General features: G+C 41.3%; 2 protein-coding genes across 5 annotated transcripts; one reads left to right on the top strand and one right to left on the bottom strand.

Moving 5' to 3' along the window:
• Positions 1 to 151: 151 nt before the first annotated feature.
• mtmr7a (myotubularin related protein 7a) lies at positions 152 to 11118 on the bottom strand. Its single transcript, XM_038698842.1, has 14 exons — positions 10979 to 11118; positions 10569 to 10691; positions 10216 to 10378; positions 9605 to 9762; positions 9385 to 9513; positions 7442 to 7576; positions 7051 to 7183; positions 4889 to 4998; positions 3660 to 3785; positions 3182 to 3231; positions 2899 to 3099; positions 2506 to 2640; positions 2184 to 2310; positions 152 to 2088 (listed from the first exon to the last, which is right to left on the bottom strand). The coding sequence occupies exons 1-14, from the start codon at positions 11000 to 11002 to the stop codon at positions 1747 to 1749; spliced, it is 1956 nt and encodes a 651-aa protein (XP_038554770.1). The 5' UTR covers positions 11003 to 11118; the 3' UTR covers positions 152 to 1746.
• Positions 11119 to 11167: 49 nt separating this feature from the next.
• On the top strand, positions 11168 to 25741 carry slc7a2 (solute carrier family 7 member 2). 4 transcript variants are annotated; one of them, XM_038698840.1, is made up of 12 exons: positions 11168 to 11300; positions 17891 to 18271; positions 18370 to 18525; positions 18907 to 19072; positions 19255 to 19391; positions 19477 to 19699; positions 20550 to 20689; positions 22395 to 22497; positions 23031 to 23242; positions 23324 to 23490; positions 23606 to 23714; positions 24254 to 25741. In XM_038698840.1, the coding sequence occupies exons 2-12, from the start codon at positions 17902 to 17904 to the stop codon at positions 24439 to 24441; spliced, it is 1971 nt and encodes a 656-aa protein (XP_038554768.1). In that variant the 5' UTR covers positions 11168 to 11300; positions 17891 to 17901; the 3' UTR covers positions 24442 to 25741. The 4 variants fall into 4 exon arrangements, with proteins under 4 accessions (XP_038554768.1, XP_038554765.1, XP_038554766.1 ...); XM_038698837.1 differs by lacking the exon at positions 11168 to 11300 and adding an exon at positions 16292 to 16609; XM_038698838.1 differs by lacking the exon at positions 11168 to 11300 and adding an exon at positions 16293 to 16609 and having other exon boundaries at positions 17894 to 18271.
• The last annotated feature ends 1046 nt before the right edge of the window (positions 25742 to 26787 follow it).

A 26787-nucleotide genomic window follows, 5' to 3' on the forward strand; every position in this document is an offset into this window, starting at 1 on the left:
CAAATTGTGTTCTGTAGATTATCCAGAAATCTCAAACCCCGGGCAAATAAAACCAAACCTGTCTGCACTGCTAGATGCCAGTGGGGATAGGTGTGACATTTATTTGGTGAACTGACAGGTAAGAACACAACAGAGTATTATTAGAGCAGTATCATTGACAATAATAATGTATTTATTTATTTCAAGAGAAAATTGACACTAACTATACATTTTTGCATTTAGATCAGTTTGACAAATTTGGCTCCTAGTCTACATGAACAAATAAAAGCAGCTCTTTCTTTCATACAAGGTCATAAATCCTTTAGACCAGACATTGTATACCCTCTGATACACAAATACAAAACAACATGCATTACAGACAATAGTCAAAAAATAGGTCATAGTACAAAAATATTTCAACATGCTTTGCTTGATCATCTCTGCATTGTTCATGTGCAGTACTGGAGTGCACCTAGTGTGTACTCCAATACCCTAAGTCAGTAGCTTTAATGCTAATTTTACAGTTGAGATGGCACAAATATTCAACAAGTCAGTCAATCATCTGCTGCCCGAAGCAGCAGTACATTTGTGTTCACATGCTCTAGTCTGCTGTATCTAGTAGGCCTATCATTTACTGTGTGGACTATTTACACCAGTAGACAGGTCTGTTTCCTTTGGTAAGAAATGTGATTTGATCACATCAAATCTGGTGTTGAAATTTTGTGGACACAAATGTATAATGTTGCCTTGTCTTCAATAAAATTTCAAATCTATCTAGTTGAAATACCCAGGTGTGGACCACAAGGTGCCAATCAACCACAACGAACCACTGGTTATTGTAGAGTTATGACTCCAAAAATGTATCTGTGGTCACTGTGGTGTGCTGAGTAAGTTAAGTTTACTTTTAATATATTTTTTGGAATGGAAAAATGGCTACATTACCCATTTGAACTAAATTGTGGGTAGAACGGGATTACTGCTGCTCTTTCAGGCCAACCTGAAATCTTGAATCCAGATGGCCTGTGAGTGGCAGTGACCATAAGGTGCGACAGCCAAAACACAGTATGGAAAATGATTTAAAGGAGATAAATCTTTACAAAAATGCTACAAATTGAGTCATTCTGAATGCCAGTTAGCACCTGTAACAGCCAATTGTCTGTCCACATTTGTCTTATCCTTGTTGATGAGCTTCAACTCGAGTCTGCTGGGTTTTTCACTCTCCGCATTTTATCCATTTGTTGTATTATCATGTGATTGTTTCAATCATTTTGCTCTCTAAGATCAATGGAGCTACCCACAAAGATGATTTGGTTCAAATGGAGCGCTCTTAATTATTTCATATTGCTTTGAAAACTCAATATCAAAGTGCAGCTGACACATCCTTTTTGGTGTTTACAATGTAAAGCCAAATAAATAAACGAATATGGACGACCATAGTAAAAAGCAAGCGTGCACAGCTAAATGGCTCATCATGAATATGATGAGTTGACACACTCTGCATTGAATTGTTCACTGTTAACTGTTAACTTGCCCTTTATATTCAGCTTTCCTATTACTTTTACAATCTTAATTTCTTTCACCAGGGTAAGAAGTAAAATGTGTTCAGCTACAGTAAACAGCTATTAACTAGTATGTATGTGGCAAACAGAGAGAGTCCGCCACACCACATGCAAACAAAAGTGCAAGTCTTGTAAAAGAGTAGTGTTTGTTCAGTGACCCCGTGAACGGGTGGTTGGTGCTCCACCTTCCGCCAAATGCTACATTTGCTCAGGCAGTGGAGTAGGCAGCTTCATCAGAGTCTGGATCCCGGGTGCTGTCCTTGCTGAGAGGTGAACGACAGCTCAGGTCTGCAATCCCTGACTCCTGGTCGCTGCCGTTGGAAAGGCTGGATTCCGACGTTTGCCTCAATTCCTGGGGCAGGAGGATCAGGCTGCTGTCTGGTGCTTTAGACTGACAGGGGCTGCTGGTGATGAAGCCCCCGGTGTAATCCTGAGGGGTGTTGGCCAGCCTGAAGTCATTACCATGAGCCCATGCCGTGGGGCTCTTATCAAAGGTGGTTGCTTTCTGGGTGACAGGCCACCCCTGCTCCTGCTCCAGCTGAGCAATTTTCTATTGATAATGTAAGGACATTATTACAACAAGACTACAGTCATCTTCTATATCCAGGAAAAAAACATGGCAGTATGAATCTAGCCCTGTCCTACCTGTTTGTGTGAAGCCAGCTGCTCCTCCAGCTGCTGTGTCTCCTCTTGGATGGCACTCAGATAATCCTCCACTGACTGTCGAGGATGCATCCCTCGGTCAAAACGGTTGTACAGCCCTCTCCAAAACCTACACAAAGCAAGATATCTCTAAGCTCTAAAATACACACATCATCGTCTCTTTCCTTTGTTTCATTTACCATTTGCATGGATTTATTGCAAAAGAGTCTAACAACTGAGACTTGTGTTTGTAATAGGAAATGCATGTGTATACCAGATTTTATACTGAAGTTGTGGGTGTTTTTTTCTGTTTGTTAGAACCTACTTAAAGCAGTAGGGGGCAGTAGATGGCTGGAGGAGCCCCTGTGTCTGGCTGTGGTCTGGTCGGTACAGAGGGTTGATGTAGTCTGCCTGGCTCGTCATTAGATAACTCCACAAAGAGTGAGTCCTCTCACGCAATCTGTATGAAAGTGGAAGTCAAGAGTTAAAGATAATATCAAAACATGATTAATGGGCTTCTGATAAAAGAAAGACACTGATTGTTTTTTTTGTTTCGAACATAGAGTCGTCTCTATTTGCATGAGCCTGGGGACATAATATACTACCGGCTGTCACTTCTCTTCAGCAGTCAGTCTTCTCTCAGAATGGTGGCTCTGACAAGATGCCTGTGCTGTGAAAAGGAAAACAAAGTGATGGCGGCTGCGGGTGTAAATCTCACCCGAGCTCTTTCCTCTCCCGCTGGTTGTTACCAATGAAGTTGCCATACTGGCAGGAGTAGATGTGACTGTGAATGGTGATGAGGAACCTCTCGTTGAACTCAAAGGCACAGGGGAACTGCTCCATAAGCTGCCACACACACTCCAGGAACTGATCTATGATGGGAGATACCTCTTTAGGGTCTCCGACCAGGTGGTTGCACCTGGAGAAGAGGTGAGGACAGTTAGATCAAAACCAAACACCTAAATCAGATGCTATGACAGTAATATTGTTTAGAGTCAAACCTGTGAGAGAACTTGTGTCCAAACGAGACCCAGTCTTTCTCGATGAGAACCTTAGTGCAGAAAAAAAAAAATACATTGACCTGCTAAAACACAAAGATTTTTTGCACATGTTGTCAGTGTGCCATGATTCAAGGTTCAGACATAGTGAACAGTGGAGCCCTGCAGAATGACTGAACCTCTTCACCCTCTGTGTGGGGTCATTTTCCTCTGACTTTCAGGGCAATTCTTAAAAGCAGACTTCTCTGTTATATTTACTTTCCATAGTGGCGCTTAGTGGATTCCCAGTTAGCCTGTGCAAATCCTTCTGATTAAAGAAGCAAGCCTCATGAGCCCTGTATGGTGTACTATCAGCAAAAACCACCATGTAACTGGATATATTAATATGATACAGAGAGGTATGTGGCATGCACAGTGCTACTTAAAAGATGCAGTTCTACACTGTAAATTAGGTACAAAAAGGCAAAAGTTCACCATCTACCATGAGTCCTCTGAGGGTCCTGTAGTACGGATCCAGCAGTACACAGGCCACTGAACACACCTGGGCGGTGCGGTCCCAACCGTCTGAACAATGAACCAGGACACTGACACCCTCTTCTGCAACAGCCTGCGTGCACACACAGACACAAATACAGTGAAATCTTTTACAAATTGTGTTATTTCAAAATGAAAACAAATCTGTGTTTTCTTTATATTGAAATAATAAAAATGACAAAAAAAATCAACAGCTTATTTAGGCCTGAAGGATTGTGGTGAGAAAACATTTAATGAAAACAGAAGTTGGTTTACATGACCACTCCACAGGGCACCTTTAAATTCTCAGACACACCACCTTTAGACCCACTGAGGCTGCACGCTGACTCACAAGAGGGTAACAGATCTGAAATACCTGTTCGTAGCGGTTAAAATTCTACAATAGGTTGCAGAAATAAAAACAACACAAAACAACGAAAACAGCTTAAACAGACTGCATCGATCCAGATATGTTTTAAAGTTTCTGCTGCTTCAGGCCCTGAAGTTTAGGGAAATAGATACAATGCTTTTGTTGTAATTACATTGTATTGGGTTTCTGTACGATTGCCATGTCATGTTCCTGTTTTCATCTGAACAAGTCTGACACAGTTGGTTGTGGTATTTTATTTTAAGTAATTAAAAGCTCTCTGGTAAATAGCAGTTTTGAGAAGGGAAACCAGCGATTATTAGATCATTTTTGTTCCCTCATTTGCACCTTTTAGGCACTTTCTACTTCCTGTTAGGCGGCATACATATCCCGCCTGTGTCTGTTGAATTCATTTACTCCAACCATAGATATCCCCTAAACTTGACCATGTACAAACTTAAGTATTAAGTTACCACCTGTCTATATTAATCATAGACAGGTGGAGCCTGAGAGCAAATACTGTTTAATAAGTGCAATGTAGGAGGTAAATGTGCTCTACTTATACAACCCAGACAGCGGGGAGTGATCTGAATTACTACTACAGTACTGTTATACTGACAGGTGTTTCTGTTATTTTGGCCACCCCACTTATAGCTATGAGGGTAGTTGCCTAAAGACTTTTTTATTGCATGACTGATGTATCATAACTGGCAACTCAGTGTACACAGACAGACAATCACACACACACACACACACACACACACACACACCCACACCTAATATTGAGTGTCGTGGTGAGGCAGTCAGCATGGATTAACCTCCAGACTGACCTTGGCGATGAAGATGCCTGCATCCAAAACAGCTTTGATGTGCTTCAGCCAGCCTGAGCTCTCCAGACCTTCCAGGAAGTGGGACATGGAGGGGGAACGCAGCTCACACACTGTAACCACAACACAGCTGTCTCACCGGCAGGAAACATGGAGCATACCTGATCACAGGACTTTATTAAACCTCACATCAATAAGAACATTCATGACGAGGAATTTAAAGGGAATCTGTGCCTGGCATGAGAAAATATGGGTCACACTAGCATATTTTGTTTTTCAAAACACATCAGCTTCTCGTGTGATGGTTCATTTGGACCCCACACAATGGTTTTAGTCACGCTGGCGGCGTGGCTCTAGGAATGTCTGTCAAACACTTTGGCTCAGACTGAAATATTTCAACAACTGTTGTATGGATTGCCTGCCATTTTTAACAGGCATTCCTGGTCCCCAGAGGATGAATCCTACTGACTTTGGTGATCTGCAGACTTTTCCTCTTGAGCCACAAGTAGGTCAAAGTTTAGAATTTTCTTGTCAAATATCTCAACATTTACAGCATGGATTGGTACAAAATGGTTCCAGATATTCATGGTTCACAGGTGATGTATCCTAATGACTTTACAGATCCTCTAGCACAAACATGAGCTTGATTTGTGGTTTTAAGTAAAACACCCTGAGCAACTACTTAATGGATTGTCATGAAATTTGGAGCATACATTCATGTTCCCCTCATAATGCATTTTAATCCCTATGGTGAGCCCTTAACTTTTCATTTAGTACTATCATCAAGTCAAAATGTTTCATTTGTTCAACACTTTATTATATTATAACCAAATAATAAAACTAATGACATTCCCATTAGCCTCAGCTGTACTTTGCTAATTAGTTAGCACACTAACACACTGAAGTAAGATGGTAAACATGGTAAATAGTACACCCGCTAAACATCAACATAGCATGGTCATTGTGAACATGTTAGTACACTGAAGTTAGCATTTAGCTAAAAAGAACCAATGTGTTTAAATATAGCCTTACAGAGCTGCTAGCATGGCTGTAGGATGTTAGCCTCGTCACTGTGTATTTAAAAATATGAATGTAAGACAAAGCCATGCCCATAATAACACAGGCAAGACAAACAATTAAATACAGATCCATTTCTGTACAATAAGGCTTCCTGTATTATGTTTGTTTATCTTGTAAAACTGAATCTAAAATTTATTTTTACCCCCCATCTTCAGGGTTCAACATAAATATTTGCAAGTTCACTGAGGGGTACAGTGACATGAAGCCGTTTCTCCACAACTGACATTTCATTTGCGCAGGAAAATTCATCACATTAACATTCATGCAGACACACTTTTATACAACTGCATGGAAACTGGCTGTGGAAACATCTGTTCACTACTCACTCATTAAGCGGCTGACAGTGTTTTTTGCTGACACCACACCATTGTGCTGACCTCTTAAGAGGCGCTCTGTGGCCACTGATAGGAGAGTGAACAGGTGAATGAGTTCAGGCAACCTTTTACAATACTTAGTAGAGCGGACTTCCACTAAGAAGAAATGTTTGCTCTAATGCTGCGGGGGGGTCCTTCCAAATCTTATTGAAGTTTGCAATCAGGTGGAGAGAGTCAGGCAGGCTCTTAAGGGCAGGCTCTGCCTCCAGCATTTAAAGATTTCCCTTGAGAGGGCAAAGAGTTATCACAACTTAGAACAGCTATAACTTTTCAGACTTGAAATCACATCATTCTCACGCCCTCTGTCTCTCTTTGGGGGATAAGGTCCCGGATTGTCCACTCCAGGAAACCAAAATAGCTAAGAAATAAAATCCAGATGGATTCAAAGTCTTCCTAGGAGCACCGCTGCACAATACCCAGAAATTCTCCTGTGGGCTCATTTGAGGCCTGATTGCAGCACAGTCCGGTCTGCATGAGTGCATATGAAAGCCACAGGAGTAGCATGGGGTCCCTCTGTGCTTTAGTAATGTGAAGAAGGAGCGGGCTTTAAAACAGACTGCCAGAAAATATACATTCCATTCCACAAACACTGATGTGGTGAAACATTTCTGACACAGTGATAGACGCTCTGCTGTGGCTTCCAAACTGTTTCTACAGTAAATCAATTTACAATCAGTGTGAGAAATCATTTCAGCAAGACATGATAATTACCATCTAGCATTTTTTGTTGGCTGTTTCTCATAACGTGGATGTTCTCGATGCCGATGAACTGGAACTTAATGTTGGAATAGTTGTCTTCATTTTCGTAGCCTTTTCCTGCAGCTCGGTTTGCGATTGCATTCAGCTAGAAAGACATTTGATTCATTGTCAGAATATACTTTTTCAAGAGGAAAATAATAAGAAAACATGGATTTACACAAATATCAGTTACATAAAACTGATCTGGATTCAACAAGCACATAGTCAGGATGTTTTCAAGGCTTTTGCTGTGACCATCCAGCTGGTAAAACACAGTATGGAAAATAAAGCCCACCTGAACATACAGCATTGTACTGTAAGACTTGTATTTTTGCAGGCCGTTCCTTGGGCACAAAGGGCTCACCTTAGGCCTAGTGTCCACCACATACATGAAGTCGCTGCGGGGGTTGGACCTCAAGATAGCCTCCAGCATCTGTTCGTCCTCCAGGCAGCGAGCGCTGAAACCTGACAGGGGCTGGCTGCTACGGCAGATGGCAGCCTGTGAGGAGAGGCACGCAGGCTGCTTCATACAGGAATGTTTACTTGTCTTGACAGTTGATTTTAAGTGAATTATTACTTGGATGACATTTACAACAACAACAACAACAAAAAAAATCTGTAAGATGTGAGAATCAGGGTGAATACAAATTCACAGTACTTTTTCTTTCCTCGCATGTTCAATTTAAATTAATCAACCACACATTTTCTCAAATCTCCATTTAGTAGCCACAAGGGGAAAGGGCCAGAGACCGTTTGTGTGATTCTCCCGTCTGGCTCATGAACCGGAGCGGAGCCCCTTTGTACAAACTGGGCTCCACACACTGGACCCTCAACCCTGGGAAGCTGACCTCTGACTCACACATAAAGCACTCCCAACTGTCCAGTCAAGGATTAATATAATGTATTATGAATGCTCAGGCTTATTCGTGATTCAAATTTAGAAAAAAGGTCATGATCCATGGTTTCATTTAACGACAGAACAGATATCTTATTGGACGTTTGACAATGTGCCTGGCTAAGAATCTCCTGGTACGGCATAGGTACGCTTTCCATTTTGTTTCATTGTTGACTGACATCCGTACTTCTGTATGTGTTCCTTCTTTTTATTCACACATTTACTATTCTATGTTTTAGTGTACTCCTGTGACCCTGACATGATGAAGATCTACTTGTTGCCACACAATTACCACACCATTGTTAAAAAATATATATTTTTTAAAATCACTAAAAACTGAAATGGCAAAAAAGAAAAATCTGTTTTTGCTCTGTATCACCACAAACACATTATATATTGCCCTATAGCTTGGCTGTGTTGTATCAGAAGTGAATTATTAGAAGAATCAGAGCAAATTATTCAAAACCAAAGAGAGAACTTGGTTCCACTTTGGTGCCACCAGAGCATCATCACTTTAAACTTATTTTACTTCAGGCTAGTGTTACTTAACTTTAAAAAAAATGGCGAGAGTACGGTGACCCTGAGAGCTCAACACAGGCGTGTTGTTGCCATGGTTTGTGACTCATTAAGGGATGGAAGAAATACTTGTATTTGAACTCTCAGGCCCGCTGTATTACTCTGCATGCAGTACCAATAACTCAACAGTGAGATGCTGAGAATGGCAGACCAGTTTTAACAAGTCATATCAGCAAAAACTGGCCAAGCAAAGCAACCAAAAAAGTAGTAATGTCATTGTGACATTTTACATCTTAATATATGATCTCCTTTCTACGTTTGTCTGCCAAATAACTGCTTTGATAGGCTTTCCTCGAACAAGCCATTCCTGGCCACGGTCTGAGTCAGAGATTGGTTCTGTCAGTGTTGAAACTAGAGTCTGAACTGATATGGGATTTTTAAGACAGATGCCGATTTTCATATTTGAGCACATTAAAATCGGATATTCCAATATATTGGCCAATATTGTATTTTTTCTTCTTTTTACAACATTTTTTAACATTTGTTTCATGTAGTTATGAGACCTCACCATGATAACATGACATAATGAAGTTTAAAATAAACTTCTTTTATAGTGCCAAACACGTGAGTTGCCAACAGGGAAGTTGCAGAGTGTCTGGTGTCTGGTAGACAAACTATGCAACAGCAACATAACATAACATGCTAATGGGATCGATCCGTCTCTCTGTTTCTTTTTAAATTGTCATTTATCAGCTGTTATAAACACCATTACCAATTTTCTGCAGTTAGCTCAAATTGGCCAATATTATCGACCCACGGATTTATTGGTTGGGCTCTAGTTGCTACAATCCTCACTCATGGAAAATAAAAAGAGAAAATGTATGCAGTCAACTTACATGATTTTCTCTGGAGTAGTATGACAGAGTTGGAAATCTGCCTCTGCTTCTGAACTTGGAGCTCCCAACTATGACCGGAGGTGCGGCAGAATCGGGTACAAACAGGGCAGTGGGGTAAGTGTCACTCACCTTTGAAAACACCATAATAAAAGTCTAAGCTTCTGCCACGTCCATATTAGGATAAAATTGTACAACTGGTCATAGATGTCAGCTCACTGACCTTGTAGTGTTGGTTGACAGGGGAGAGTTTCCACAGGGAGTTTGGGAGTCCCATTCTGCTATAATCAGTGTTGACGTCCAAGAAGTCCCATTCCTGCCTTCTCTCCTCCTCATCCACGTTAGGCTTATAGGAGAAGCAATATAGCTCCTCGTAACTCTCTGCAAGGCACAATACTGGCTGCTAAACTTTGACGCACAAAACCTCCACTTTGTTCGAGTTAGACAGTCCAAAGTGTGGCAAAAGCAGAGGAAATGAAACCTAGAGGCTGACCACAACCTGGATTTTAAAGCTGGCATTGATATAATTAAGAGGGAGTAACATTTCTCATAACTTTTTATCAGCTGATATTTGTTTTTAAATATGTCCCTGTTAAAACACACATCTTCAACAAGGATCTTCCAAATTTGGTTAAAATGTATGGGGGAGGCAGGACATCTAATAATTGTCCAAAAATCCAACACAGAAATCAATATAGCTGTAAAGAAAAAAGCCATAATCAGAGGACAATAGTGCACCGAACCTCTGATATACTGGTCTGCTTCTAAGCCACATTTTAGCTATTACATCACCAAATCGGTTACATCACCTCTGGCGACATGATCACAGTTTACCTGGCTGGGAAAGACGCTGTAGGGACAGGTGAACGTCATGGCACTCGGGCTCTCGAGGTATGACAAAATGAAGAACCTGGAAGTTCTTGCAGTGAATGATCAGGGGACATCCTGAGGCTGTGGCGGCTTGTTTCTCTACGCTGGACACCAAACTGTGAAGCACCTGGTAAGGAAAATAAATGGCAGATATAGAGCATTTATTGGAAATGTTATATTGCAAACACATTGTGCAACGTGATGCAGCATATGCACACGTTGTGTCTTGCACTGTATTTGAGGTCTTCTGACAACCTACAGTTTTAATGTTTCTCCAAACTGTTTCTGGTCCTTCAGCCTAATGAAATGTTGCCTACCCATGTTTCATTGCGCGCTCCAGCTGCGTTCTCCACAAAGATGGTGTGAGTGGCTGTCAGGTAGATGGTGCCCACCGTACTCCTTCTAGGGGAGACTCGGTCAAGCAGCCTGACGTTCTCCACCTGGAGGGGGGAAAGGAAGAACAACATCAAACAGCCGCATCCTCATAGAGGAGCTGTGACACAGCTGTATACTCGTATGTTAACTGAGTGCGGCCAAATGTGGCTGATCGCTGCAGGAGAGGACAGTGGCTGCCTACGTGGCCGACACAGCACACGCCCTTTAATTAAGCCCGTGTTTGTTTAATGATTGGAATTGAAACTCTGCGGTCAGCGCACATGACGGTGTGTGCTGGAGTGCCACTGGAGGTACAGCGCGGAAATGGCAGCTAATCACTGTAAACTAATACCTTTGGTAGTCGGATGTGCTCCATCGGCAGCTGAGAGATGAGCCGCAGCTTCCTGCGATCACTGGACCTGTTACAACACACCTACCGACAGTACAACATGTGTACAATAGTATTACAATCGGCTGTAGCTTAGCTTAAATGGTTAATGTTGGGTGTCAGTAAGCGCGCAGGTAACCCCTGCCATAATATTGCCATTGTCGTCTTCACGGGAGCCGGACAGCCGGGTCCTAAAGCCCGCCGGATATGTAACGTTAAAGGGGATTTCAGGCTCCTGCTGACCAAAATTTACATATCTGAATATGAGGTATTCACTGAGAAAAAAGTAAGTAAATTCAAGACAATTACTGATCTCAAGTCATTTAAGAGGAATGGGTGTCACCGCACGTCTTCACTGAAATTACTAATTACATTAATTGCTAAACGAAGTGGTTCATTGCGGAGTAAGCTAGCTAAATTCAGCTAACCTGAAGATGGTGAGAGTAACGTTAGTTTTGTTCAGAATTGTTTTTTTGTTTTTTTTACAGAAAGGACAATGGTATTTGTTACTTTCAGCATAATAGCTTTCATCCCAGCTATCAAAGTAATTTACAATAAACAATGTACAGCTGTGATGCTGGTAAATCCAATTAACTTAGCTGGCTGAAATGGACTACAGCTGCAATGATTAATCAATCGCCAACTATCATCAGATAAATAATCAATGATTCGATTTATCGGTTAAAGTAATTCTTTAAGAAAATTCTCAGATTCCAGCTTCTGAAATGCAAATATTTTCTGGTTTTCTATGCCCGTAAACTGAATATCTTTGGTTTGTGGACAAAACAAGATATGAATGAATGTGTTAGTTGCAGTCCTAGTATGGACAAACCCTGAACTTATTCTGTTGGTTCCAAGGGAGGTTCAAGATTAATGTCTTAATTTAACATTGCTCAGTGTTCATTCAAAATGTATTTGTTTATAAAATATTTCTATGGACAGTGAACATTTTGAGCCAGTCACAGACCCTAGACACTGCTTTCCCTTGTCATTGCCAGCTCTACAACATAATTTCTAAGCTGTCAGCAGGAGACATTCACAGACACAGCTCTTAGTTTTGAGATAGCATAGCTGGCCAAGTTTGACCTAAAATGAGTCCATCTGTACTTTTAAAAACTTTATTATTTGCTCTGCATGACTCTGAGAGCAAAGTCAAAACTGCTATCATCTGTGCAACAAGCCCAGATGTTAAAGGGTGTGTCACAAAGTAGGCCAGCAGACAGTTTAAAATGTTATTTAAAGGCAAAATTTATAGGCTGAAGTATTGCACATTCTGGCACTGAGCATAAAATATCTAGAGTTTGCTTAAGTGATTGCACTGTTAAACGGAGAATGAAGCTATTTGGAGAAGTTCCCCAGTGCATTCACAGATAAATCCAATGATTTAAACTGGATGTATACGCATTTTATCTGTATACATACACCCACACTGAACTGATTCAGTTACTTATTGTAATGTATTTTTAAATTCAGCAGTATTTTGCACACCAGTGAGATGGGGAGCCATCTGTTGCAGGACAGTAGACAGAAAAAAAACAATAAAACTAATTAGTTAAACTAAGCAGAAGTGATTGACTTACTGACGCCTGGCAGCCCTGCTACACGCCTTCTCCTTCTGCACTGCATTCATGAATGAGGAACCAAGAAAAGCTTGATTATCCAATGATTACAAAAACCAATTCAGTTCTGATACTGTCACACAGATCAGATAACGCACCTCTGTTTAGATAATCATATTATGTGAATACTAATTAAGCCTATCCAGCCTTGATGATTGAACTGATATTATTCATGACTGATATCTGCTTTATCACCGGCACATTGGAGTAGTTGCCTCATGTAAAAGGCCAAACAAAGATATGAAAAGATCATGACAGTGCATAGGGTAAGTTTTAAACCCAGATATTTATTTAGGGTTGTAAACCTGTGAAATCCCCTGCTCATATCAGCCAGTTTTATGGTAAACTACAGTACTGCGCAAATGCTGGAAAGTAAGAATGCTGTCAAAAAAAGACATGTCAATAGATTATGTTTATCCATCATATCATTCATGAAATACAAAATGAGTTAACAGAAGAAAAATCTAAATGAAATACATTTTTGGTGTGACCACCCTTTGCCTTGAAAACAGCATCAATTCTTCTAGGTACACTTGCACAAAGTCAGGGATTTTGTAGGCATATCATCAGATGTATGAATAAACAGTTGTACCAAATAGGTGCTAATGATCACTAATTCAATAGGTTGAAAGACAATCATTAAATGAAACATAAACATGTGTCAGAAGAATACGACTGGGTGAGGAACACCCAAACTCCGTTAACAAGGTGAGGCCAAAAGTCAGATCATGGCAGTGAGCATAGCCACAAGACATAAGGTAGTTACACTGCATCAGCAAGGTCTCTCCAAAGCAGAAATTCCAAGGCAGATAGTGGTTTCCAGATGAGCTATCTTTTTAAGAAGCACAAAGAAATAGGCAAGGAAACTTGCTGCGGCAGATGAAAGACGCATCATGCTACCCTCCTTACTCCCTTCCTGGCGAGTTCCTTCAAAAACTTTGTACAAGTGTACCCAGAAGAAGTGATGCTGTTTGGAAGGCAGAGGGTGGTCACACCAAATATTGATTTGACTTAGATTTTTCTTCTGTTCATTCACTTTGCATTTTGTTAATTGATGAACATAATCTATTAACATGTCCATTATTGAAAGCATTCTTACTTTACAGCATTTTATCCCACACCTGCCTTAAACGTTTTCAGAGTTTTCTCTGTGTGGAATTCATTTTTGGAAGGACTTTGCAAGGAGTGCAGTCAGGACACAACCCACGGGCCAAAAGATTCCTGGACATCAGAGATCATCTTTAAAGAATCTGTTACTGTTGCCAAATGTGTCGAAACAAAAGATTGATGACATTCAATGTATTGTAAACCACACTGAAGTTGTACAGCGACCTATTACATTTATCTTTGTGTAAATGTAGTATTGAAACACTACTACACAAAAACCTACAAGCACTGAACTGGAAAAGACTTGTACAGTGACCTAGATAGAGACAGGAAATCACTTTTAGCAGATCAGGGAGAGGGGGTCCTCAGGATTAATGCATCCACAGATAATACTTCATACTCATACCTAATAAAAATAGTATTAAGTCAAACAGGTAGTGTCTTCAGGCTTCAGTCCCCAGACTGCTCTTAAGATGTAATATGAAGAGGCTTAGTACCATTTCATTAAATTAAACATATAAGCCATGGCTAATACGAGCCTACTAAACAAGTTTCTATTCTATTTTTATATTTACATCTTTACATTTTTCCATGGAGCTACACTACTTAGAATCAGAATCAGAATCAGCTTTTATTGCCAGGTATGTGTACACATACGAGGAATTTGGCTCAGGATTGTACATTGCTCACGATGTGCTTACTTATACAATAAATGAATGAAAAGTTGATTCAGTGAATCTTAACATGGGACTGGGACATTTAGCCTTTATTTGAATCAAACATAGCTATTTATTGACTTTTTCATATTTATTTTGACTTTATTTTCTTCATAATTCACAAATTATATCTGGCCCTGTCTTTGACTTCAGCATGTCCATATTAACTAGTTATATTGTTGTCAAGTTGAGGTCTAAGTATCTTCCTGGCCCAAATACTGCTGTTAATCTTGAGGTCGCCCTTGCTGTCTTGATTCTACTCAGACCTGTGGCCGGCGTTGTCAGTAATTGTGCACTCTAACATTTCCTGGTGACACCAGTGTTAACTGGAGCGAGCAGTCCCTGTGTCCGCAAGGCAAACACCACTCAATCTGTTGACCATATCCAGGTTTTTGAAGCTAGGTCACTCTACCATTGGAGGGCAAATGCATTCAATTGGCTTCACAGAATTAGCGCATGTCAACAATGAGATACGGTGAGCCAGTGACTCCTTTCCATCTTTTCCATGGTTACAGTAACTACCCACATGTGCTCGTTTCAAAAGAGTATTTTTGCGGCCCAGGATGACATTATTCCATCAATGCAAATCATTTGTGTAATCCTGAATTGTGCAAGAAAAATATATAACATATAAAAAGGTGCTGCCACATATTGTGTGTTTCGTATGACAAAAGATAATACAGCAGTGATGCTTATTATATTAATTATATTGTTTAGTTAGTGTAGCAAAATGATTATGTGATTCACCAGCTTCACTGATCTATTGCAGTTTTTTCCAGTGCACTAAAGCACTTTGTTAAAGGATGCTCAAATACACAGGATATTTTAGAATATGTTTTCCTCAGTTTCATGCACCTCAGTCATTTGATGTGAGCCATACCTTCCTATCAGTGCAGACTTTTAGGTCTATGTTTTAGATGTAATGTGTGTGTGTTTAGGACAAACAGCCAGCATTAACTACAAAAAAAAACTTTGACTTTCCCATCAGCATGCAGCTCCGATAATCAGCCCCTGCAGCCAAGGTTTGGTGGGCGACAGGCCACGACATTTGGCTGCTTGGTTGGATGGACAAACTTAAAGAGAACTGGCTGTTGTCATGCCACAGAGACTCAGGTCTGCGGGTTGGACGGTGTTTCTAGCGACCAGCTGCCACCTTCCCACTGAGGTCTCAAGCTGGTTTGAGCTGGTCTTGGCATAAATTCTCTCCACTGCAAACTCAACCTTAATTGTAAATCGCAGGCAGTGTTTGTTGGAAAATTGTGACTTTTTTTCCCCTCCAAGAGCTCAAGCTTGTAACTGAAGTTGCTGTGGAGATGCCAGGGTTTTGGTGGTGTACCACAGTGAGTCGTGCTATTGATTTTGTAACGTCCACGGGTCCAATAGCTCAGGGAACATTGAGCAATACCTATCTTCCATTAGGAGGACTTAACCCACCAGTACTGTAGCTCGTCCACCCTTCATTGACCAATCAGTACCCATGCTTTTAGCAGCACTCCTGTGAGCTGCACTGGGTAAACACAAGTGTCTGCCTCAATATTTGTCAACGCCAGTTGCCTAACCATTTATCAGTAGTCAGTAAGCATCTGGGCAACTGGGATCTATTCGGCCTGAGTGTGCATTAAATCACAAATTCTACCATCAAGATTCCTTCCTTGCTTCTCTGTCTTGCTGTGTGATCCCAGGATAAGAGCTTATGGTGCAATGCTGTCTCCACACAGTTTTACTCCCTCAAACCTCAAGCATGGAGGTGCCCCCCCCCCCCAAATCTCACCCTAATTCCCCAGGGTCTCCTCCTCCCCTTGTCTGCCTGCTCAGGGGACGTCACTCTGGCTGCGGTGGGACTGGAGGCTGAGTCTAGGGGCAAGGCAAGGGCAGATCCTATTAAGAAATACGGGGGACAGAGGGGAGGCGTAAAAGTACTGCTCTGCGCAGTGTACATGCCAGCATATGAACGAGTGTTTAGCACAGTGCTGAGGCAGAGTTTCGAGGCAGCAGTTCATGGGATCTGTGGATGTAAATTGACTTTTACCTGTGGTTCATGTGCAGCTGATCCGCTGTGACTCTCTGCACAAGCAAGCTGGAAGAAACGCACAGACACATCTAAGAGCCATCTCTTTTTTGGGCCGATTATATCCACACAGTCATTCTGACAGGTAGGTGCATGTCTCTAATGAAATAGACAAAACGTTTGCAACAGTGGTTGTACGTTCATTTGCAGTAGCTGTGAGTCGTTTGTGACATTCAACATGTTAAGACTAAGATGTGACCTAGATATGGCTCTCACTGTACAATGTAAAATACACATGCAGGTTAACATCTGCATATTTGCAATGTCAGTTCCCAGAGTTTTCACTTGTAGCAATCTGATTTTGGTCTCTACGATTTCATCCACAGTATTCTCGGAGACGCTAATAGAGCACTTATTGTAATTTTAATGAGCTGTCACATCCAAAACTCATTTCTCTTGGCCTGTAAGAAACACACTGGAGATCAATGCACATTTGGATGGTTGTCAGTGTAAATTTACGGTCAAGATAATCGAAGTGTCGGTTCAAATAAGAAACCTTAGCTTCAAAAGCAAGCTAGAAACTATTCATTCGGGGCAAGCATAATTCATTCATCATTTATCATATTGTATTCATGCAAATATTTTAGGCAAAGTCCCCAGCCATCTTACTAATGAAAAGAGACATTTTTAGATACAAGACCGTGAAAACAAAGAGGACTTTGCAGTTTGTCTTTTTATGTCCTTAAAGTAATTAGTGAAGAGAGACACTGGAATTTCTTTATTGTGGTGCATTCGTGGTCCCCTTATGAATGCAGCTCTTTGAGTACTTAGATCTGCACCATAACCCCACACAATAGGTTTTAATGGGACACGACTCTATGAACTTTACCAGGCTACAGCACTTGGCAGAATTCCAAAAATGCATGTCATCGTTTGTAGGGTTAACATCCCCTAACCCCACCTTTGTTTCCTCCCCACGTGTTACGCAACTCTTTTTTTTGCAAGAGAGCAAGCTGCAATGTAAAGCAGATGGAGTCAAAAGAAACTGTGCTCACGGGCCTGACCTTTGGTTTCACAATTCTTGCACCTTCTATTGAATGTTAGAGCAAATATTGATGCTAAGATAACGAGTAGTAGTAGAGATCTACTGATCCCCCCCACCCTTTAAGTATGACTTGTTGAGATTTTTCAAATACTGTAATATTTATGTTTCTCTGCACCTTAGAGGGCCTCATGCTGCGTGCACACACACTTGTACAGCAACACATTTTCAAATTCAAATTACCCAATAAATAAAAGATTTCTTGATGCCGAAGGGGACAACGGAACAACAACAAAAAAAGTTCTTTTACACACAGTAAAGTAGGCCAAACCTATACTGCGCAGGTATTTCCAGTTATTTCACAGTTATTTCTTTTTCTGTCAGCAGGTATCAACATGCTTGACCAGGTTCTGTCATTCGGTCGCTCTCTGGTGCGCCGGAAAGTGGTCGACCTGAGTAGCCTGGAGGACTCAAAACTGTGCCGCTGCCTGGGAACCGTCGACCTCATCGCCCTGGGGGTGGGCAGCACTCTGGGCGCCGGCGTCTACGTCCTGGCTGGCGAGGTGGCCAAGGGCGACTCGGGCCCCAGCATTGTCATCTCCTTCCTAATTGCTGCCCTAGCCTCCGTCATGGCTGGCCTGTGTTATGCTGAGTTTGGCGCGCGTGTCCCCAAGACCGGCTCTGCTTACCTTTATAGCTACGTGACTGTAGGAGAGATCTGGGCCTTCATCACTGGTTGGAACCTCATTCTCTCCTATGTGATCGGTGAGTTGATGACAATCTTTGAATGACATGTCATTTAATGATACATATTCTTCATCGTGTCTGGGTTGTTTTTTTTTGTTTTTTTTACTTTCTTACAGGTACCTCCTCAGTTGCCCGGGCTTGGAGTGGCACATTTGATGAAATGATTGGAGGACACATAGAGATATTCTGTAAAACCTACTTCAGCATGAACTCTCCTGGTTTGGCTCAGTACCCCGACTTCTTTGCCGTCTGCCTGATACTGCTGCTATCTGGTAAGGCAGCAAGGCTGAGAATCATAAAAGTTGATAAAAGTCTATATGTTGGTACAGGGGATGCGGGGAAGGACAGAAATTAGGTCCATTTAGTTTAAAAGAGACGACTTTCATGAGCCACAGCTGGCAAAATCCAGTAAAGAGATGGCAGGATATTGTGTGTGGTAAGTGCTTAATATCCCCTTCTTTTTAAGAACTGCCTGATCACCCTGCTAGCACCAAGCTACTTCACTTTCCCACAGTCACAATTGGGAACTGCCCAGTACAAGTACAGTTTCTTTACAACCTCAAATCACTGAGAAGCACCGCTGGCATTTCAGTTAAACTACAACAAACATCACAGTATTGAACTGAGCTGTGTTGCCTTTTTGCTCATCCCAGGACTCCTGTCGTTTGGGGTGAAGGAGTCAGCCTGGGTCAATAAAGTCTTCACGTCCGTCAACGTGCTCGTACTCTTGTTCGTCATCGTCTCCGGCTTCGTCAAAGGAGACACGCACAACTGGAAGATATCTGAAGAATCCCTCATAAACGTCACCATAATTACAAGGTAAATTATTCATTTGTTAACTATTACAGTTGTTTATCTGTGTAGCCATTTAATGCAAAGCTGCTCCCTAAACAACATACACAGAATTACTATCACTGTTGGCCTGGATTGTTTGTGCTTATGTAGTGCACCTAAATTTTTAGTCCAAATCTTGTTATAAAATTAAATATAAAATGTTTCAGGAACATTTCAGTGACGGCCAACGTGACCAGTGACTTTGGGGTTGGAGGATTTATGCCCTTCGGCTTCAGCGGCACCTTAGCTGGAGCTGCCACCTGCTTTTACGCTTTTGTTGGATTTGACTGCATTGCGACTACAGGTGAGCCATTGACAGGTGGTGATTAAGTGTGATTTAATGTGGCCAAAGCTAAAGGCAAAGATATTTGTGTGTCTGCGGGTGACAGGTGAGGAGGTGAGGAACCCCCAGAGAGCCATTCCCATTGGCATCGTGGTGTCACTGACCGTGTGTTTCCTGGCGTACTTTGGTGTGTCAGCTGCGCTTACGCTGATGATGCCCTACTACCTGCTGGATGAGAAGAGCCCTCTGCCCATGGCCTTTGAATATGTGGGCTGGGGCCCTGCCAAATACGTGGTCGCTGCCGGTTCACTGTGTGCCCTCTCTACCAGGTAACCACTGGATTTGCTTTTGTATAATAAGTATATCAAACATCAATATTCATGGTAGAAAATGCAAAAAGTTGTACATTTACTGTGTCAGCAGAATTTACAAAATTTAGTTTTTGATTGATGTGCATGTTATAAATGGGTGATAATGGAAAATGAGATCTGGTCGTAGGGATACATATATATGTCTATGTCTTGTTATTGGATGTAATCCTGTTGCTAAATGGGACATAGTGGGCGCAGTGCTTAATTGTCTCTGTTTTCAGATTCCTGCATGTCTTTGAATTATGCTTATTTATAATTAAAGTATCATAAATAAGGTGGGCAAGTTTGTCTCAAAACAATATATTGGTGTGACTTCATTCTGTCTTTCTTCTCTGGTGGATGCCTCCAACCCTTTGTGACCAAATTTGACTTGAACAAATTCAATTTTGATCAATGCCTGCAATTGGTGTTTAGGCTGTTACTTTGGGGTCCGTCTTTGGCAGTTGTTTTCACACATTCCAGCAGTTGTGAAAACTCTTTAACACACATTGTGGTGCTTTTATATGTTTGGACTAAATGCTTACACTCCTGGGTAATGTAATTATTCAAGGGCCTGTGAAAATCCAACTCCAAAGCAGCTCTGAAAACTGAGAAAAACAACTAAAATCTACTTGCAACATAAAAATATGACTGTTTAAAGACATTAGGATATGTAATTTCCCCTTAAAAGCGGGAAAAGTTCCAACAGGGAAGAAAGCCACTGGTTGTAATCATGCTCTGAAGCTTTGATGATGTGATTGTGTAAGTGTGTGTGTTTGGGGCTCTTGACTAACGTGTTGGTCTTGCATGTCTCCGCTGTCTCATGCAGTTTGCTGGGCTCCATTTTCCCCATGCCTCGTGTAATCTATGCTATGGCAGAGGATGGGGTGCTTTTCAAAGCCTTAGCCCGAATCAATCCTAAGACGAAGACCCCACTTATTGCCACTATGACCTCCGGTGTAGTAGCAGGTGAGAGCCGGGGGAGAATCCAGTGAGATCACTCCTGCTAATCTTTCTCCACCAATCAACTGTGAAAGACATGGTCAAAGAGGCAGATAATCATTTGGGTTTTTTCTTCCTGAAACTGACTTTCTGCTATAACTTATCCAGCTTCAGGAGGTTTTCCTACCATATACACATTTTGTTCTTTCACAGTTGTGCAGGTGTCACGTTTTCTTTCCAGAATGCCCTCAACTTAACCACCAACCCTCTTCTCCCTAGCCTGTTGGGCTCCATGTTCCCTCTGCCGCGCATTCTGTTTGCCATGGCACGAGATGGTATTCTGTTCAAATTTATGTCCAAAGTGAGTAAGCGCCAGTCGCCTGTGGCTGCCACCTTGGCGGCAGGTACCACTGCCGGTAAGCTCCCGAGACGAGGACCCGCCTATCATGGGGTTGTATCGTGGACTTGTTTGGGGTTTTAATCTATGCACGTGGTGGTGGTTACTGCATGCTGAATTTGGTGATGGTGTTTCCAAAAGCATGTGAGAAAACGTTACACGCCAATAAGTTCATGGACATTTATTATATTTTGTTTCAAAAATGTGTTCACCACTTTAGTCCATCTGGCTTTTATTCACTTTTTTAAATAAAAAAAAAGAAAGAGAATCAGCTACTGGAAAGTAAATGAACCAGAGAGGTGCTGTGGTTGTATTCATATTAAAATCATTACACCAGTACTCCACACCAGCCTTTTCACAATCATCAAATGTAATGAAAGGTTTCTGCAACTAGTTTAAAATAGTAATTTTTGTACTTTTTGACAACTTGACGCCTCCTTTAATTTTTGTTATTGCTGACCTGAGTGCTTTAACTGAAGTGAAGCAGTGATGAATAAGTGTACTGCAGGGTGTGTTGGAACACAATGACATCACTGTTGGGTGTGGTTACAGTTGCAACAGAGTACAGTGAAACAGGATTGAAGCTTTCCACCTGAAACAGCAGTGAAACAGTTCTTCAGCCTGCTGTTAAATTAGTCTTAAAGTCTAGTGACTTATACTTTAAGTAGATATTTTCCACTTCTAATAATAAAATAAAGAAGAAATCCAAACAGTTAGACTTTGTGTGGTGTAGTGTGCATACAATGTTACAAATGTCTACTTCTGAAGGTTTCCTAAGGTGATGACCCTGTGAATTGACAGGCAGATGTAAACCACAGGAAGGACCCGGCACACCAACCCTCCCAGAGCCAGAGCACAGGCCATGTACTGAGCAACTAGTAGAAGTGGGCAGGGGAGCTTTCTTTGTTATTGTTTTTAATGTAATGTTGTGAGGAGCAGCGCTCTGTGTTTGGACTGTGCTGCTGAGATCAGCTCCATACTGCAGTCTGGCACTGAGATACATGCGAGGGAACGCCACATTGTCTCTCACATCAAACAACACTTGGTAGGGAGATGATTACAGCTGTCAGGGATGCATTTAGCTCTTTTGTGTTTTCTTATTGTGAAAACATCTGCATGAAATTTAATTTGCATCTGTTCATGGGTGTTTGTTGGAGGGTGCATCTTTTCCATTTAGAAATGCAAGTATATCAGTGTTGCACATGAATGTTGTAGTGTATTTTGTAAAAATGATTGCTGCAGTAATCAGTAATGATACTATTTTTTTAAACTGTTCATTTTTAAAGGTGAAAGTGTTTGCGTTTATGTTTATTGTATTTCTTTTGCTTGCTATAGCCATCATGGCTTTCCTGTTTGACCTCAAAGCTCTGGTTGACATGATGTCCATTGGAACTCTGCTGGCCTACTCGCTGGTTGCTGTGTGTGTACTGATTCTCAGGTGGGTACATTCATAAATAACTCAAAACAACATTGCTTAAAAGACATATTATTTGTGCAACATTGTGAAACAGCTTCTCTTATAGCTTTTCCTAAATCCCACAGGTGTGATTACCTGGTGGTGTAACATACGTCTCTAGTTATTGCATCACACTGGTGATGTAAGAGCTGTGAATGCTCCCATTGTATGAATGTGAAGTGGCTGCTAGAGGGAAAGAAGGTGTTTACTTATGTTTCTGTACTTGCTAAACTCTGGACGTGCTGTACACCTCTGTTGGTTGTACCAAAGTGACTCAATACCGCCGCCACAGTAAACACAGACACAGTGTAGATTTATAGACCTCGGCTGTTAGTAAGTAAAACCAAACTGTTTCACAGTGGAAGTAGTTTGCAGCTATATAAAGAATATACTGTATATAAGCAGGTAGTACGTCGAGACACTGAAAACACTTTGTGACAATTTTACTTAGAGTACAGCAGTGTGGCTTTGAACTGTGGTAAACAAACTTATGACCTTTGATGACTGTCGTCCAGGTACCAGCCTGATGGAGCCCTAGTGCGGCGGGCCGCTACCAGTGAGAGGGACTACCTGTCCTCTGAGGAGGGTGAGTCTGACCTGACAGAGTCGGAGTCCCACCTTAACATGCTGAGAGGTGGCAGCTCCGCCCTGCAAACTATCCTCCACCCTCCCGTCTCACCCTCTGAGCATTCCTCAAGCGTGGTCAACATGTCCATCTGTGTGCTAGGTAAGCAGGCCAGGTTAAAAAATCATGTTTTTATGATGTAACTAAGAACGTCTGAATCACGGATGTGCTTTCAAACCACAGTGCTGGTGGTTTGTGTGGTCAGTTATCTCACCACGTACCACATCAGCTCCATCCTCGGTATGGAAGTGTGGATCCTGGCATTGCTGACCGCGTGTCTCCTCATCTTCAGCAGCTGCGTCTTCATGGTCTGCAGGCAGCCTCAGACCAGCAAGAAGGTCTCCTTCATGGTGCGTGGCAGCTCAATAAGTCATCCATTCTCATACCAAGTCCTGCACTATGGAATGTGACTGTAACACATTACGAATGAATTGATGGTAGATTTTGTGCTTTTTGCCACCACAGGTTCCTCTTCTGCCTTTTCTGCCCATTCTGAGTGTATTTGTCAATATTTACCTCATGGTTCAGCTTAGCGGAGACACGTGGATACGTTTCTCTGTGTGGATGGCTGTGGGTGAGTGCCAGTCCAAACAATTACCAACAGCCATGACCCATTATAAATATTTAGGAATAGTTTGACAGTTTGGGGAATATGCTTATGTGCTTTTTTGTCTAGAGTCAGATGTGAAGATACCACTCTCACGTGTATGCTATGTATGAAGCTAGAGCAGAGATGGTTAGCTTAGCTTGGAAACAGGGAGAAACGGCTCTGTGGAAAGTTATTCTGTCTCGACTGGGAGCAGTGACTGCTTAAAGGGAGCACAGTTCAGCATGTAACCCCCCTTGTAGCACCACGACGTGAGGACTTGTACAGATTAAACAAACAAGATCTTTAGAAGGTGCCGGCAGTTTGAGTTTGTTTTGAGCCAAGCTAGCTCTTTCCAGTCTTTATGCTAAGCTAAGCATGGCCCGCCTGGAGCTTTATATTTAGCGGACAGATATGAGAGTGTTATTTATCTTCTCATCTAACAAGAAAGTGAATATTTTCCTAAATGTCGAACTTTACCCTCAAAGCCGGCATACGTCACATCTTTTTTCCGACACTTTTCTCAGGTTTCCTGATCTACTTTGGCTACGGCATCTGGCACAGTGTGGAGCGTCAGCGCCAACTCCAGGGTCCTTTAAACAGCAACAGCGCCCAGGAGCACAGCAAGACCAGCAGGGAGAATCAGGTTGATGTAGGTGCAGCTGGAAAAGACCAGGAGCGTTTCATCTGCCCAGAAAAAACAAGCCAGTGTTAAAGTTCACCAGCTCATTGACAGACCCTGTGAGGTGACAGGTGCATAAAAGCACACAGCAGCTCTGCCTTGATGCACCTGTTCATACAGCTTCACCACATGTGCCTCAGTCACAAGCACATTCAGTCTGCGAAGGCCGTATTCGTATCAACGGCCACATGATGAGGCGACGCTCCATCCCTGTGATGGAACCACATGCTGTAGGTCACTTTGTGCTTTATGGGTAGCATGGAGGCAGAATCAAAAGGACAGGTAACACACTGGAGTGTGATGTTGATTTCCTTTTAACACTGAAGGCTTCAATGCACGACTGCAGAAAAGCATTTCTGTTTCACTGTAGACTTGAGTTTTTAGTGGGCTTTTCTGTTAATTTTGATATTTTAAGCATGTTTGTACAGGTGGGGTTTTAAATGTAAAGTCTTGGAAATCTGTGTTATCCATTTGATGAATGGATATTATTAGATTGGAGCACCTATGGTGGTTTCATTCAGCACAGGTTTGCTTTTTTAGTTTTTCTTGATTTAATCTATGAACTGTTACGATCTGAATATGAAGATTGTTATTTGATATGGAACTCTTCTCAAAACATATCTGTAGTTTCTTTTTTCACTCTATCTGATTTCAGTTTGCTGTATTTTTCATTTTTTGTGCTATTTTGACACAGCTGCAGGACATGCAACGTTCATATAACCTTCATGAAATTATTCTATCTTAAACAGAGTACTCTGCCACCTAACAAGAAGCACAACAATTAATTACAAGTTAAAGTACATAGAAAACATCTGTCTTGCGACATAATTTAGATGAACTGTGCATTTTTTTCAGGTTAATTCTCTTGTATTCAGTGTCTTACTTCAAGATTGGTGTCTGTGTTGCTTTATAACCAATTTAAAGAGACTTTTTGTGCTGAACTGCATAAAGATTCAGTGCATTCTTTCCTCTGGGTGCTTAGGGGCCACCCTGGTTTTCTTGTACTATGAATTGTACAGTAAGGCTCAGTGAGCTCTAGTTTACAGTAGAAACTTGCGTGATCGTTCACCTGTACTGCCAGGTATTTCACACCATCTGATGTGGAGAAATCCTTCACTTTTCAAGAGGTCAGATTTGGATCGGTTTGACTGATGTCTGCCGTGCAGTGGTTTAAATGAATGTGGAACAAATTCAGAAGCTAGTCTCTACATTAACAGTGTAGAGTCTTCCAGTGAGGTTACAGGATAAAGTAACATAGAAGTAACCATGATGTCATGATGTAGTATCGCCTGTTAACAACTACATAGAGTACAATAAATGTATTTTCCAGTAAGACAGTGTTTGGTGTTTTATTATATCATTATTGTCTCATAGTAGATGTCTGAAAAACTACTTTCAATGAAATCTGGTGAAAAAGTTGGGCCATGAATCATAAAAGAACTGATTCATTTTGAATGTAGATGACGCCACCATGTGGTAATTCAGAAAATACTATTTTGTTATTCTGCCAAGTCCAACACATAGGCGTCATACAGTGGTGGAAGAAGTATTTTGACTCAAGTCAAACTACCAGTGCCGCAACATAGAAATACTACTCTACAAGTAAAAGTCCTGTTTTCAAAATCCTATTTTAGTAAAAGTATTATTCTGCAAAATATACTTACAATATCAAAAGTAAAATTACTTGTTCTGGAGAACAATGGCTGTGGCTGGTGCAATTTTATATATGACGTTATTAGATCATTACTGATGCATCAGTGTGTAAGTAGCATTTTATTGTTGTAGCTGGTCAAGGTGGAGCCAGTTTTAACTACATATACCTACTGTTAGCAACTGCTAGGTTGTTTAGTTCAGTTATTCCCATCTTAAGGGTCAGGCTCCCTTCAAAAGGTCACAAGCTAAATTTGAGGATACATGAGATGATAACAGGGTTGGAAATAAGAAAAACAAAATACTGTTACACAAATGTACATTCATATCTTGGGCTGTTTTTTTTGTGAAATATGGGATGATTTTACCTTTTTAACTATTTAACTGAAACCATTTGAGAAGTTTAGAGGAGAAATGTCTTTCTGAAAATGGATTGGGGACCAAACAACCTTTTTTTTGTGAGAAATCACAAGCCAAAAAATGTGTTGTATTTTTTTTTGTTTATTAGATCAAATCTCCAGCTGCAAAGTAACAGGTAACATCAGCTGTCAGATACATTTAATGAAGTAAAAAGTACAATATTTCCCTCTGAAATGTGAAGTAGAACTATAAAGTAGCTATAATATAAAAAGCTTCAAAGTTGTACTTAAGTACACCATTTACATACACCACTACATGTCGACACTGAGTAAAGTCATACATATAGGCCAAACACTCATTCAAAAATGA

The sequence above is a fragment of the Micropterus salmoides genome, unplaced genomic scaffold, assembly GCF_014851395.1.
Source record: "Micropterus salmoides isolate LMB-PRFRI ecotype aquatic unplaced genomic scaffold, ASM1485139v1 Ms_hic_scaffold_5, whole genome shotgun sequence".
Taxonomy (NCBI): Eukaryota; Metazoa; Chordata; class Actinopteri; order Centrarchiformes; family Centrarchidae; genus Micropterus; species Micropterus salmoides.